Consider the following 14221-nt stretch of genomic DNA (forward strand, 5'->3'; position numbering starts at 1 on the left):
TTCAAATGTAATTTTATACATTTTAGAATTGGAAAATGCTTGTATGCACACCAAATGTGCATCCCAAATGTTCTTCTAGTGTATTTTATTTTTATTTTTATTATTTTTTTAATGGTTAAGAAAGTGATTTACTAATAAATTTGTATTTTTTTAAATGTTTAAAAATATTTAAAAAAAAATTGAAGGAAAAAGGTAAAAAAATGCAATTACACTAAGGTCCTTTAGAATTTTACATGTTTTTTTATTTTTTTCAGTGTTGTCTAATTTTTCAATGTGACTGTTATAATTTTAAAACTATGCATATCAATTAGAGAATTGTTTAAATCATATGGACCTTTTGAGTAATTTTCTTTCCTTTTAGTTTAATTGGATGGTGATTATATTTAATAAAAGTAAAATTATTTTTCTAAGCAAAAAGCCCAAATCATTAAAAATAAAATAAGCGTTATCCAACTTATCTTTGAAAATAAAATGAAAAAAATAGATTACAATCATCATCAATTTGTTTAAAAAATAAAAACCAAAAATCAGGGTTACTAAATTAAAAGATAGTAATTAATTGGTGAAATGCAGATGTATGGTACCAATAAAAAAATGATAATGATAGGTTTACTATTTCTTATTTCTCATTTGTTATTGTCTTTATTTTTTTTCCTTTTTATTATTTTCTTTTACTTAATGATTAAGAAAGTGATTATTAGTAAAATTATATATTTTTTAATTTTTTTTCTTAATAATTAAGGATTTAAAAAAAACTTAAAAAATAGAAAAATAAAAATTTCAAATATACAATATGCTGTAAAGAGGTGGTAGGAAGTTTATCATGTAAAAAAAGATGTAGATGCCTATGACATACTGTACTTACCATTAAACCGTTATGTTACAGATTTTATTTATCAAAATTTTTAATTTAAAAAATATTTTAACTATAAAAAAATTATATTAAAATAAATTATAAACTGATTTGTCTTGATGTGATAAATCAGATTATAAATTTATTTTTATATTATAAAATATATCTAATAGATTAAATGAAATCAAATTAATTTATAAATTAACTTTGGTATATTTTTTAACATTTTCTCAAAATAAATCTTAAATATATATTTTTTGGATGTCGAGACCTCTTCAAGGTAGAATTTTTGGATCCACCTTTGCATGATTTATGCATAGTATTTTCGTAAGTTTTCTAATATAGAACTGATTAAATCACCAATTTTTATCAGAAGATATGATACTAAATGATTGTTTGTATTCATGAAATATTAAACTTTAAATCTTGAAGAGAGTGATACTCCAAAATCAAGACTTTCACCACTTAGACCAATTGATTATAAATCTCAAATATTAATATATTATAAATAATAAATTATATAAAATAAAGTTAATTTATAATTATAATTTTATATTCTTTTAACAATATTTTCTTAAAAAAATCTCAAATGTTAATATATTATAAAAAAATAATTTACGCACAACATTTTCCACGACATATTATAAGAATCTTCGGCTCTTAGGCTACACTATTATAAATCTCATTAATCATTATTTCAGTGTGAGCCTGTAAGAGCCGAAGATTAAACAAGCCGTGGACTCGTAAGAAAAAGACTTTTTTTTTTTCTTCCTCTTTTAATTGAACCTTGCAATTACCCCATAAATTACCACATACGGAGCAAAAGAAAAAGGCATCCTGCGGCACGCGAAGCGAAGCGCAGCAGCGACCGCGGACAGCACACAGCAGCAGCCGCTCAGCACTTACTGTTCAGCCTGGTGCGCCCCCATTCCCTCTTCTTCTTCTTTGTTCTTCATTTTTCTTTCTAAAACCCTGTTGTTTTCTTCTGTCGATTATGTTCTTCTCCCTTCTCTCTTTTTCACCCATTAAATAAAAAATAAAAAAAAACTGCTTTAGTGCCTCTCGATCTCGATTTGGGAGATTTAGTTCTATTTAGGTTCGGAAAGAAGAGGGATTTTACGCTTTCTGGTTCCAATTTAATTTTCGAGTGGGTTTCGTCGGTGGACTCCCTAGGGAATTGGGTGAGGTTTGCGTTAGTTAGGTCTTGATGGGTTTGTTTGTTTTATATTACGTGGGTTTGTTTAATTTTATGCGTTTTTTTCTAAACATGAATAGTGCATATTAGGTTTGTACGTGTGTCGTAGGTTGTCCATAATGAGAGCTTTTTGTTTTCTTTTCGGTTCCGATAATTTTCCCCTTCTTTGACATTGAAATTTTAGTTTTAGGTTTTTGCCCCAGAACTTGGTTAGGTGTGAGTTTTCCCCTTTTTCACAAGTTTATTTTTTGTTTTATTTATTTATTGTTTAACTGGCTTTGTTAAAGTGAATTGGCACTCCACACAGCTCATTTGTTGTGAACTTCGTGTTTAGTCTGTTGTTCTCTACTAGAGGCTTGTATATTTTACCAGTTTTATATCATCGGGTGATACACCAATCATTCATTTAGGAGAATAAATATGACCTAAATTCACAACCGGCTTTCTTGAATTCCGTGCTTAATTATTCATGAAATGTACATTGTTGATTTGCGGCTTTATACTTTTTGTTGATTGTCTGCGTTTAGGTCAAGGCTGTAATGGTTATGACTGAAAAGATGATGTAGTGGTGTACAATTAATAACTACTAATGGCTTTAGCTTTGTGCCCTAATTTTAAATTCGTTTGATGAAGTTTTGTTTTTGTTTCTTTTTATAAGGCCATACTTATCAAAAAAGCTTTTCATTGTGTACTGTTAAGAGGATTTGCATTGTCTTGAACTTATTTAAGGCTTGCATTGTCATGATGACTTAGTTTAGTGTGTTCTGCCAATTTTTTAGGTCAACTAATTTCTAGTATTCTATATTTGTTTGATTTTTATTTTGTTCTTGATAACTTTAGTACATCATATTCAGGTGGTGCTTAATTTCTGATTGATCTATTTGTTTTGTGCCGGAAAAGGACATTTTCTTGCTGTAGCAGACGTATTTTTGTCCATTATTTTGTACTTTTTGGGGATACACATGGCTGGAATTTTGCCTGGGGAGTCATCTCATCATGTCACGTCTGATGGTGGGTCTTCAAGAAATTCTCTAGATAGGCAAGAGGATGTTGGTCGTTGGTATTTGTCAAGAAAGGAAATTGAAGAAAATTCCCCTTCAAGAAGAGATGGGACTGACCTGAAGAAAGAAACATATTTACGCAAGTCGTACTGCACATTTTTGCAGGATTTGGGCATGAGGCTAAAAGTGTGAGTCCACAATTACCAAATATTTTTTTGTTCTTGCAAGACTTCTGGTTGTTTCAGATATTAAAAAAGCTTTTGTAGTTTTCAAAATGCACAATTAAATCTGATTCTGGTTTTATATTTTTGTTAAATCATCAAAGGAAAAATAAAATGGGAGTTCTTACCTTATGCTTGTGTTGCACTAAAATAATAGATAACAGAAACTGTGTTCTGCATACATGGAGCTTCTTTATGGTTGAAAATGAATTGTATGTTTATCTACACTGTTCATATTGTAGACCACTATTAGATGTGCAAGCAAGTAGAGTGGAAGTTCGTGATCAAGACTGTTATTTTTTTGATAAGTTAGAATTTTACTGATGAGCAGAAAGGCATCACCCTCTTACACAGAGTATACTATAATTCCATTTAATCGTAAAAGTAAAAAGTAAAAGATCCAGAAAATTCTGGAAGCCAAAAGAAAGACAAGTATGAGCAGCTTTAATTTATTTGTTATATAAGATTCTGTATGTTTCAATTTAGTCAGCTCACTGATGGAATAAATTTCTCTAGAACCATTAGCATCTTCATTGGTGAGAATATTGATTTTTCTCCTTTTGATGATGGTAATTTCTCTCTCTAAAGTCACTTATAAAGAAAAAAATCTCTCACTAAAGTCGAAGCATTGTGAAAATTTTGAGGCCAATAGAATGGATATTTGTGAAGTAAAAAAATTACTGTTGGAAATGAGAGTTGTTAACAATATAAGGGATGTTGTAAGTGGGATCTCTTTGGACAAAGGAAATATTTTCCATTTAGAGATGTTAACAATATAAGGGATGTTGTAAGTGGGATCTCTGTGGAAATGAGAGTTGTTAACAATATAATATAATTTTTTATTGGTGTGATGGAAGAGGTTAATATTTTCCATTTAGTGAAAGCATCATATGACTTATACATCTGCCAGAAAGTCGGTTTTCCTTGGTGTTATAACTTCAAAGCGCCCGCACCCCCTAGGGGGGGGGGGGGGGGGGGGTTATTGCCTCTTTCTAAAGTTTGCGAAAGCCCCCTTACGCCATTTGATTAATTAAAGTTCTGTGCTACTCGCCACTCCCTGAGGTCAAGGATGGGGTTGAACTGTCATTCCAAGATTTGCAGTTCAATACATTTCCATTATGTTACCCGGCCAAAGCCGCCACCTCATGTGTCAAAATCAAACAGTTGTTCTTCCTTCTCCCCCTTTTTCTACATATGGAGTAGCGGGGAGAGCACACTATGACTGGCGATGGGTTATCAGAGAAGAGGGGACAACTTCTTTCTCCCTTGCCTGGCTCAATTAATTGTGCAAGCAAATGCCGCTGCACAAAGGGCCATAGTGTAGCTCGAGCCAAAGCTTTTAAGTTTTCCAACGAAGTTCTAGTCGGCCAAGGAGTGTGAGTCTTGAACGGTGGCATCCTAGTGCTAGGGAGTTTTCATTGTGAGTATTCTTGTTATTTGGGATCTTGGGTTTTGTTATTCAGTGAGAGAGCTTTTGCATGTTGGGGAGAATGCTTCAAAGATATCAAAGTATTGATGTGTGGAATTCTATACCGTTATTCTTGATTTGGAGTATATATTGGGATGAAAATACTAGGACTTTTGATGGAGCTAAAGTCTAAATGCTTTAAGTCATTATGTACAAGATCGCTTATTTGATTGGGAGTGTCAATCGGTTTTGCTTCTTCCTCCACGTTGGGTTTCTTAGAATTTTTTTTCTAATGGTATGGAAATCCTCCAAGGCAAGGCCCTTTGAATCCATCCCTAGGGAGTAAAGCTAGATACATGGTCTACCTGTCAAATTGTGTCTCAAGCAGTGTTTTAAATTTCGTACCGTACCGGCTGGTACATACCGTACCAGCCACTGGTCCGGTACAAAAATTTTACCTGTTTCGTACTGGTCCAAATACCTGCCGTACTGGCCGGTATTTCAGCCTTCACTTTTTTTTTTTTTTTCATTTTTTCAAACTACAAGCTCATTTTTTGATCTCAATTCAGACCAGACTATTTATAATTTTTATATATATGTATTTATGTATAATTTATTCATATATAGACTATTATTTTGGAATATAATTAATATATATATTTATATATAATTTATTCATATATCGACTATTCCAAAACGGTACCAGTACTGAAATATTTCGTTCCAGTGCCTTGACCGGTACGGCATCCAGTACGGTATTCAAAATATTGGTCTCAAGTAATCCAAGGGTCCGAGTGTGGAATCGAATTGAGGTTGTCTATATTTACAACCCATCCCAAGCCCACCATTTGACTAGTAGGCTTTGCCTACGGGATTCTTAGAACTTTGTAATTTAGACATTAATGCTTTCTTTCTTTTTATCTGCATCTCTCTTTTATACATCCTGTATACTACACCTAGGCCCTTTGTCTTACCCAAAAAAAAGATGGTTACACAACAGAGTACCTCTTCCTAAATTGTCACTATCAAGAATCTGTGGTCGTGGATGCCATGACTTTTTGGAGAAAAATGTTTATGCGTGGAATACTGGCAAGATACCATATTGTTGGAAAATGTGGATTGACCATAATGCTGATTGCAAAGATTTGGAACAAAGCCCCACTTTGTATCATGTGGACATGGTGGGGAGTGTAATAACAATAAAATTGCATCTGCCTTCATTTTTATGATTGGACACTTTTTCTAGGCAATGTTCATTGTAGCTTCATTTCAGATTTTATTGTATGAGCTTTGCTACTCATCATCCCCACACACCACACTTTTTTTATTTATTTTATTTTTTAAATTTTTTTAAGGGTTTATTTTTCTTAAACTAATTGATTTCTTCTACTCATTATCCATATATCAAACATTTGGTAAAAGGAAAAAAATTAAAAAATTAAAAAAATTGTGGTGTGTGGGGATGATGGATAAAATTTTTCTTTCTTGTATACTTAAGATTGTACAAGTAAAAGTCTGTGACCAAAAAAAGTTGTTTAGATTGATTTAGTTGTCAATGCATTTTCTTGTAAATTATTCAAATCATCTGTGCCATTGTCCACCTTTAACAACTATAACCTATGGTGAGAAATTCTGATAAGACTAACAGAATTTAGTATATGAAATATGAATGGATCATCTGGTGATTGTTTTTGTTAGGTAGACCCGTTGGTAAATTCTTTCACTAGATTAAAAAAAAAAAAAAAACCCAAAAGCTAATGTCAGAATGTTCTTCGTTAAAACGTGCCCAGAGTGACATGTTGATCTGAACTTCACAATGCAGGCCCCAGGTAACCATTGCCACAGCAATAATATTTTGTCATCGGTTTTTCCTTCGTCAATCACATGCCAAGAATGACAGAAGGGTAGGTTTTCTTAACTCTTTGGTATGGATATTATATTGGAGTTTGTTGTGCTTAGTCTTTGTTTAACTTGGTTTATGATTGAATGATAGATCACATGAGTGTCAATGATTTGTAGTGTAATGTGGATATCAAAGCTTCTCCAACATTTATTTTGAAACATGCTCAGCACACAACAAATAATCATTGATGTGCAGAAGATTATATTCTTTGATATTTGGTATCATGATCAAGCACAATTGTTAAATCAGGAGTTTCATTGTTTCCTTATTTTGTGAAGTCCATCCTCTGTGTTCTTGTGCGATAAATGATTTAACGTGCTTTATGTGATGATACAATTTTAAGACGTATTAAGCAGAATGGTTGTGGAATTTGATGTGGTTTTTATATTGGGGACATAGAGCTAGATCTGTTAACCATACTATATGGGCAGGACAGCTTTTACCTTATCCTGCCTGCACCCAGCCCTTACGTTAGCAGTGTCGCCATATGATCTTTACCTCTCGCCTCTGCTCCTATGGCACTCCGACTGCATTTGACCAACAGTCGGGCAGGGTGGGCCTAGTTTATGTCCAGGCCCTTAAAGCAATTTATGGGCTTTTAAAGCCCATTTTGCCTCCTTTTAAGCCCAATTATGGCCTCTTAAGCCAAATTTCAAGCCTGTTAAGCCAGATTATCATGACCATTTTTAACTTTTTTGATACAGTTATAGTAAATAGAACAAATTGAGAAAATGAAACAAATAGACTAAAAGGTTTACAGCTTACAGCCTTACAACACCATGTATTTAACTAGTTACAGCACTGAAATGACAAGTACACAACATCCTACTAAACAAATAACAGGTTACACCACCAAAATAACAAATACACAGCAGTACAAACCCTATATATACAGAATACAATCTATTCCTATTCCCAGAATTCAGAATACAACGCTCAAGTGTCAGTCAACATCTCTACAAATAAAAAACCTGAAAAAAAAAAAACAAGAAGTAACAAATACATGAATAAAATATTGTTGACAAAATATGTTAAATATAAGAAATAGTGAAAAGACCAACTCTTATTCAAGTGATCCGGCCTCAATAGTTCTTTATTTATTTATTTATTATTTATTATTTTTTATAGTTAATAAGAGGTTTAATTACCAGAAATAGGCCCAGCCCAAGTACACAGGAAGTGTACAAGAGAAAATACCTGCATACAGCATCTAAGAAGAAAGGAAAAAGCCAGAAAAACTCCAACAATTCATCACTATTCGATACAAAAGCCTTAGCCCAATGATAAAGAGTTTTGAGATGGCCTCAATAGTTCTTCCCAAGGATATCTCTGCGATAAAATAAGTGTTGAATAAATATGCCATAAAATAACTTTGAATTGATTAATTATGAGCATTTATGTTACGATCCTGCACTACTCAGAGCCTAACGAGGAATCCGATTGGAAGTAACACAATGTTTTCTAATTCAAAAGCTGCTTTATTCCGGAGACTACTTGGCTCTAAGTAGCATTGCAGATAGAGACGAAGTGATAAAGATAAGAACCTAACAGATAGAGATAAGAACATAGCACATAAAGTCTTCATTCTCTTCAGTTTGTCTTCATTTTGTGTCGGTAGCACTTGGTGAACTTATTTAGTAGTTGCATTTTTCCATTCCTTTTCTCCTTTTCTCATGGTAGAGACACTTCATTTTTTTTTTTTTTTGTTAGGCGAAGATTCAAAGCTGTGGTTTAAGTTTTAAATGGAGCACATATGTTAAAAGTTCAAAGAACCATGTCTGATAATTGTATTTTATGTAATTTTTTCACATGAAACTAAGATTAATATGTTGTGATGGTTTGATCTATTTATTTATTATTTATTATTTTTTATAGTTAATATGTTGTGCACATCAGTTTTGAATTTTCTTTGTTTGATTCTGAGAATCCTCGGTGATCCTCTTTTGAACTCAGATTTTAGCAACCTCGGACCACTCGAATCATATAATCAGTATCGGTATATATTTATGGTATTGGATAAGTCAAAAAAAAAAAAAAAGTTGTGCTGACCAGTCTTCCTTAAAGTGGCGTCTTAAAATTAACCACACATACAGGTCATGGAAAATGGTTCTCTTCATTAGATTTTGACCCCCCTTTGTTTATTACATTTTTGTTTGCTTTTTTCGTTGCAACTCAATAATATCTGATGTTAAAGAATGTCATTTTAAACTTTTGTTGGTGAACTTTCACCAGGGTTTGGTTACAAATACAAACGGCAGCAAGCACATTTCAGAATTCAAAGCAATGATTATTCAAGCTTTACATTAAGGGGTGTTATTTGTATTGTGAAGCATCTTAAATAAAAAATCCTTCACATCTAAAACTAATAATTTTGGAAATTTGGATATTATATTAACTATTAGGGTTTACATTCTTTTTTTCTAGGATTTACATTAACAGATCTTTCGAAACCCTCCATAATAAACGCTCAAAACAAGTTGAGAAAGACAAACACCAACAGAAACACAATGTAGACAAACATCAAACATCCGTTGAACTCTGAAGAAACCAAATCTCACTAATTGCCTTTCGGTACATAAATTATCATTAAAAGAACTCCAATATTATTGTATATTCATCACCATGTTGTTTGTGTTTAGCCGACATTTGCAATTTTCTATGTTTCTACCTTTTCTTGTGAACAGTGAGTTATCATCAAAATTTTCCTCACCATGCCTACCTCTGCATGCCCATATCCATAACCATAATACCCATACTTAATTCACATCCTCATTAACTGCTTCTGATCCTCCATCTCTCCCTCTCTTGGTGAAAAAAAAATTAAAAATGGTCAATGGAAATCTTTGTGGGTTGGAGGCAGCAAACTCCAAACTCCAAAACAACCATTATGAGAATGGTTCATTCACCTTTTCCAAGCGCGTGTGATGTTCTCCTTCTTGAGAGTTGCTGATATATGCAACAGCATGATCTTGAACTGAAATACTGTATTGCAAAAATACAGCTTTAGTTTTCTTCTTTCACAACCAAAGACACAGCTTTATAAACTCGTGCTATGTCTGAGATGCCTACGGACTTTTGGACCATTTGTTGGATTTGTTAAGGTGGTGATTGGCCATGTCATCGGCTTCAGTGCCCTGAGGCCATTGAACCCATTAACATCAGCATCCCATGGACTGGTCTTCAGTGCCAACCACTCCTCTAGTTGAAGATGAGCGGTGTATCACATTATCACTGCATTTATTAGGGATTGAATTGGTCATTGAGTTTCTTGAATGGAAGTTATATCTCAGTTCTCATTAATTGCTTGGTGCTGTTCTTGAAAGTTATATCGCGGTGTTGGTTGCATGGGGATTGTACCCGCCGGTTCTCTCCTGTTTCCTGTTTCAACTTTTTTGTTTCGTTATTCTGTGACTCAGTCTATTTATCTTCTCAAGCAATATGTGTCTCGTTATTTGGGTTGTGGTAGGCACACATGTAAAAAACTTAATACTCCTAGTAGGATCATTCAAGTTTTAAACTAGTTAAAGTCTTCTAATGGTGTTTTTTCCTCTTTTCTGGTTTGGTGTCCACGTGCTTGAAATCATGCAGTGCCTTTATATACTTGTATATATAAGATTATTATTTGCTTGCTAGCTGTCAGGGTGTAGCCTAGTTGTCATGGACTTGCAATGAGCTCTAGACTCAGACATCCTAGTTCGATTCCACATTAGGAGTTTCCCCTGATTAACTGATGCATGGCTTTGGCAAGTGGGGTTTTGTATCCGGGGTTACTCCCCAGGGGTGGTTTGAAGGGCCCTTCCTTGTTGCAATTCCATACCTTCAGTATTTTTTTTAATGACCCCTTCATTCAATTTTCCACAATTTTTATTTTTATGACACTAAAGAATCCTGGGATCCATGGTTTCATTCTGATGCCCCTTGATGTGTGATGCTTATTCTTGAAGCACCGTCTTGAAGATAAAAGCAAGCAACATGGTTTGAGAAATGCTTGTCTCAATCAAGTTATTCATTATTGTATTTTTGAGGGTGTTTACCTGTTTCTTTAGTCATCTAGTGTGGTCAGCATCCCTGTGACATACTGGTTTGATCATTTTTTTCTAGATAGATTAGACAGACTTAACCAGACTTTGCATTTATGCAAATTGATTGTTATTTTATTAGTACAAAGGTTTTGGTCAATTGATATATAGTTTATTGACATTTTCTGGTTTTTATAGCTTAAAATATTTCTCTTCCTTGATATTTGAATAATGTATGTATGCTTGACTTGGGTTAAATGTTCTCTTTCTTGACTCCTTGCCCCTATGGACTTTTGTGTGGGAATTTTTTTTTTTATTAGATTAATTAGGAAAATCTAATAAGAGTTGAGTTAAAGTGATCATTATTCTGTTTTTGTGCCTAACTTCATTAATTATGCTTGGCAGACAATTGCAACTGTATGTATGTTCCTGGCCGGGAAGGTTGAAGAAACTCCTCGTCCGCTTAAAGATGTTATTCTCGTCTCTTATGAGATAATTCACAAAAAAGATCCGGCTGCTGCCCAGAGGATCAAACAGAAGGTCTTCACTTACTGATGGTGCTTACACCGGTTTTTTGTATAGTTTCTCAAATTGATGTTTCCCTAGCTGAGTTGTTACTACCAGTATTTCTTGTGCTCTCTCTCTCTCTCTCTCTCTCTCTCTCTCTCTCTCACACACACACACACACACACACATTTTTAAGTAAAAGTTCTGTCCCCTATGTCCTTGTTCTCTTGATGACAGAAAGACCCACCCTTCAGTTTCATTTTCAAACCTAGTATTTTTATTTTTCAATGAGCCAATCTAAGTTAGCCTTGCATTGGAGGGAGTGAGCCTGTACATAGTTGCAGTCCACTTGCAAATAGATTGTATGGTTTGGTAGTAAATTGCTTAACTGCCATAATAATAAATTCTTGCTCAGTCCGCACGAATCAAAATTTTTGCAGTCCATGAAAATTTTTTACCTGCTTCCAATTTATTATTATTATTTTTACATATCAAAATAAATAAATTCTTGCTCAGTTTTCTCACTTTCTCATCAAGAGCTGTACCATGGGTAAACTATATTCCTACCCCGTTAATTCTTCCCCCCCAACACCCCCCCCCCCCCCCCCCCCCCCCCCCAAAAAAAAAACAAAAAATAAAATAAAATAAAATAAAATCCTGGTTTCCTGTTTATGGTATTTGAAATTATTTTTCTTGGTGTCTCATTGCCCTCTCTATAATGCAGGACGTATATGAGCAACAAAAAGAGCTAATTTTACTTGGAGAGAGGGTGGTACTTGCCACTTTGGGTTTTGACCTCAATGTTCACCACCCCTATAAGCCCCTTGTTGAAGCTATAAAGAAGTTCAAGGTTGCTCAGAATGCCCTTGCTCAAGTTGCATGGAATTTTGTTAATGATGGGTATGACCCAATGTTTTCTTTGAAGTTTTAAAACTTCCAGTTCAATGGTTTCACTTCTCTTGCTCTTCTTCACACACTGGAAAATGGCTTGCAGTCTGAGAACATCGCTCTGCCTGCAATTTAAGCCTCATCACATTGCGGCAGGTGCCATTTTCCTTGCTGCCAAGTTCCTCAAAGTGAAGCTTCCATCGGATGGTGAGAAGGTCTGGTGGCAAGAATTTGATGTCACCCCACGTCAATTGGAGGGTTGGTCTCCTTCCCTTCGTTTGGTTGTAGAAATTATCTGGACTCGAGAGAGTCCTTTAGATCTACTTGTGGGTCAAATGCTTTCTGTTTGCTCGTAGATTTTTTGTCTTCTAAAATAGTGGAAATATACCAAAACCAGAGGATTTTAGCTGTCCCTTACATCATTCCTTCAGATGGTGCCTTAGAAATGAAAATGTTGGGCAGTCTGGAAAAAGAATGATAAGGGATGGCTTCTGTTACCTGATGAAGGTGAGAAGAAGTCTCAGCCTTGGGGGGGTGGCATACACTGAATGATGTGCCATGGGTATTTCTGTGCAAATGGTGGGTTGTACTTTTCTGATTTCATTTCTAATTACTTTCTTAAATCATTTTGGTTATTTTGTCTTGCAGAAGTTAGTAATCAAATGCTAGAACTCTATGAGCAAAACAGAGTGCCCCCATCCCAAGGTAGTGAAGTGGAAGGAAGTGTTGGCAGTGGGCCAAGTCATCGGGCCCCGACGAAAGCTCCATCCATGACCGAGGAACAAGCTTCAAAGCAGATTTCATCTCGTCTAGTGTCAGATCTTTCATCTGGTGACAATTACGGCTTGCAGGCAAGAGGTTTGCAAAATCAAGGTAATGAAAATGGCAGTGCGGAGCTGGGTAGTGTTATTACCGAACACAAGGTGGATGTAGAAATTAAAGATGCTCAGCAACCTGAGCATTTGCCCCAAAAGGATAACATCAGAGAAGTTCCAAATAGATCCAAGGTGGGGGGGACAGAGCGACCTGGGGGTGAAGATCAAGAAAGGAATAATGGGAGGAATGAGACTGCAGAACCAGGAGAGTGGAGGGATGATGATGCTTCACGAAAGTCCAGCAGTATGGTTGGTCGAAATTTGGAGCTCCGTGAAGGTCCCCTTGGCCAGTCACCCAAAGAAGCTATGAAGATGATTGACAAGGACAAGCTTAAGGCTGCACTTGAGAAAAGAAGGAAGTCCCGTGGGGAAATTACACGGAAGAAAGATGTGATGGATGAGGATGATCTCATTGAGAGGGAACTAGAAGACGGGGTTGAATTGGCAGCAGAAGATGAGAAAAACAAGCGTGATAGAAGGCAAAGCTGGTCAAAATCTGAGAATTTAGATCATGGGAAGGACCATGAGGAAGTTGGAGTGGGAAACCACTCGGCAATAAAGGGCCAGTCATCAAGGGGGTCGCAAGTAGAGAATGCCGAAGAGGGAGAGATGTTAGATGATGCTTCTCCTATGTTGAACAGCCGTAAGAGAAAAGCTGGGAGCCCACTGGACAGGCAGTTGGAGGGGAAGAAGCGGCATGATTACATACCAAGTTATCACCACGACTCTATAGAAGATGGACACAGGATGAGTCGTGTTGGTTATGCAGATCGGGAGCACAGAAGGCATTCACAGGAGAATAATTTGTGAGTGATAAGGTGCTCTCTATGTACTTGCCAGGTTAGTACGATCTGATAGTCAGTTCACCCTATAAATATTAGTATGTGTTTGGTTTGGATTATCATGCAAGCCAATATATGTCGTACTAGATATCAAGGGATGAAGAGGATGCTTCAATTTTCATGACGGCGGGGCTGCTAAGAAAGTAAAGATGGAAGTGTCATTTATGTAGTCAGCATGAAGAATTAAGTCCAGATCTGAGCCTCCCCGGCAAATGATTTTACAAACCGTGCTATTCAAGAGTGAGGAATGTAGTTTTTTTGCCACATTTTTGGAGAACATATTATTTGTCAGTTAACGTGACAGTAATTATATCAAACACCTGCAATTTAAAGTGTCTCGATCCTGGTTACCAAGACACAAATTGTTACATCCACGTTACTAGTGCATTTATATTATTTCTATGATGAGAAAATCTTTAAACCGGTGCCTCTTATAATGTGTAGTTATCGGAAACCAATGGTGAGCTGACACTTAGGTGATGGAACTTGAAGGAATGAAGTCACGTTGC

The 14221-nt window shown here is 35.3% G+C and overlaps 1 protein-coding gene across 5 annotated transcripts; it reads left to right on the forward strand.

The window, feature by feature from the left end:
• Positions 1-1612: 1612 nt before the first annotated feature.
• Positions 1613-14086, forward strand: LOC122277150 (cyclin-T1-5). 5 transcript variants are annotated; one of them, XM_043087036.1, is made up of 8 exons: positions 1613-1770; positions 2949-3237; positions 6501-6582; positions 11006-11140; positions 11832-12007; positions 12102-12253; positions 12644-13710; positions 13800-14086. In XM_043087036.1, exons 2-7 carry the CDS (start codon positions 3011-3013, stop codon positions 13678-13680), a joined length of 1809 nt encoding a protein of 602 aa, XP_042942970.1. In that variant the 5' UTR covers positions 1613-1770; positions 2949-3010; the 3' UTR covers positions 13681-13710; positions 13800-14086. The 5 variants fall into 5 exon arrangements, with proteins under 5 accessions (XP_042942970.1, XP_042942974.1, XP_042942969.1 ...); XM_043087040.1 differs by having other exon boundaries at positions 13808-14086; XM_043087035.1 differs by having other exon boundaries at positions 12644-14086.
• The last annotated feature ends 135 nt before the right edge of the window (positions 14087-14221 follow it).

This window comes from Carya illinoinensis, chromosome 9, assembly GCF_018687715.1.
Source record: "Carya illinoinensis cultivar Pawnee chromosome 9, C.illinoinensisPawnee_v1, whole genome shotgun sequence".
NCBI lineage: Eukaryota > Viridiplantae > Streptophyta > Magnoliopsida > Fagales > Juglandaceae > Carya > Carya illinoinensis.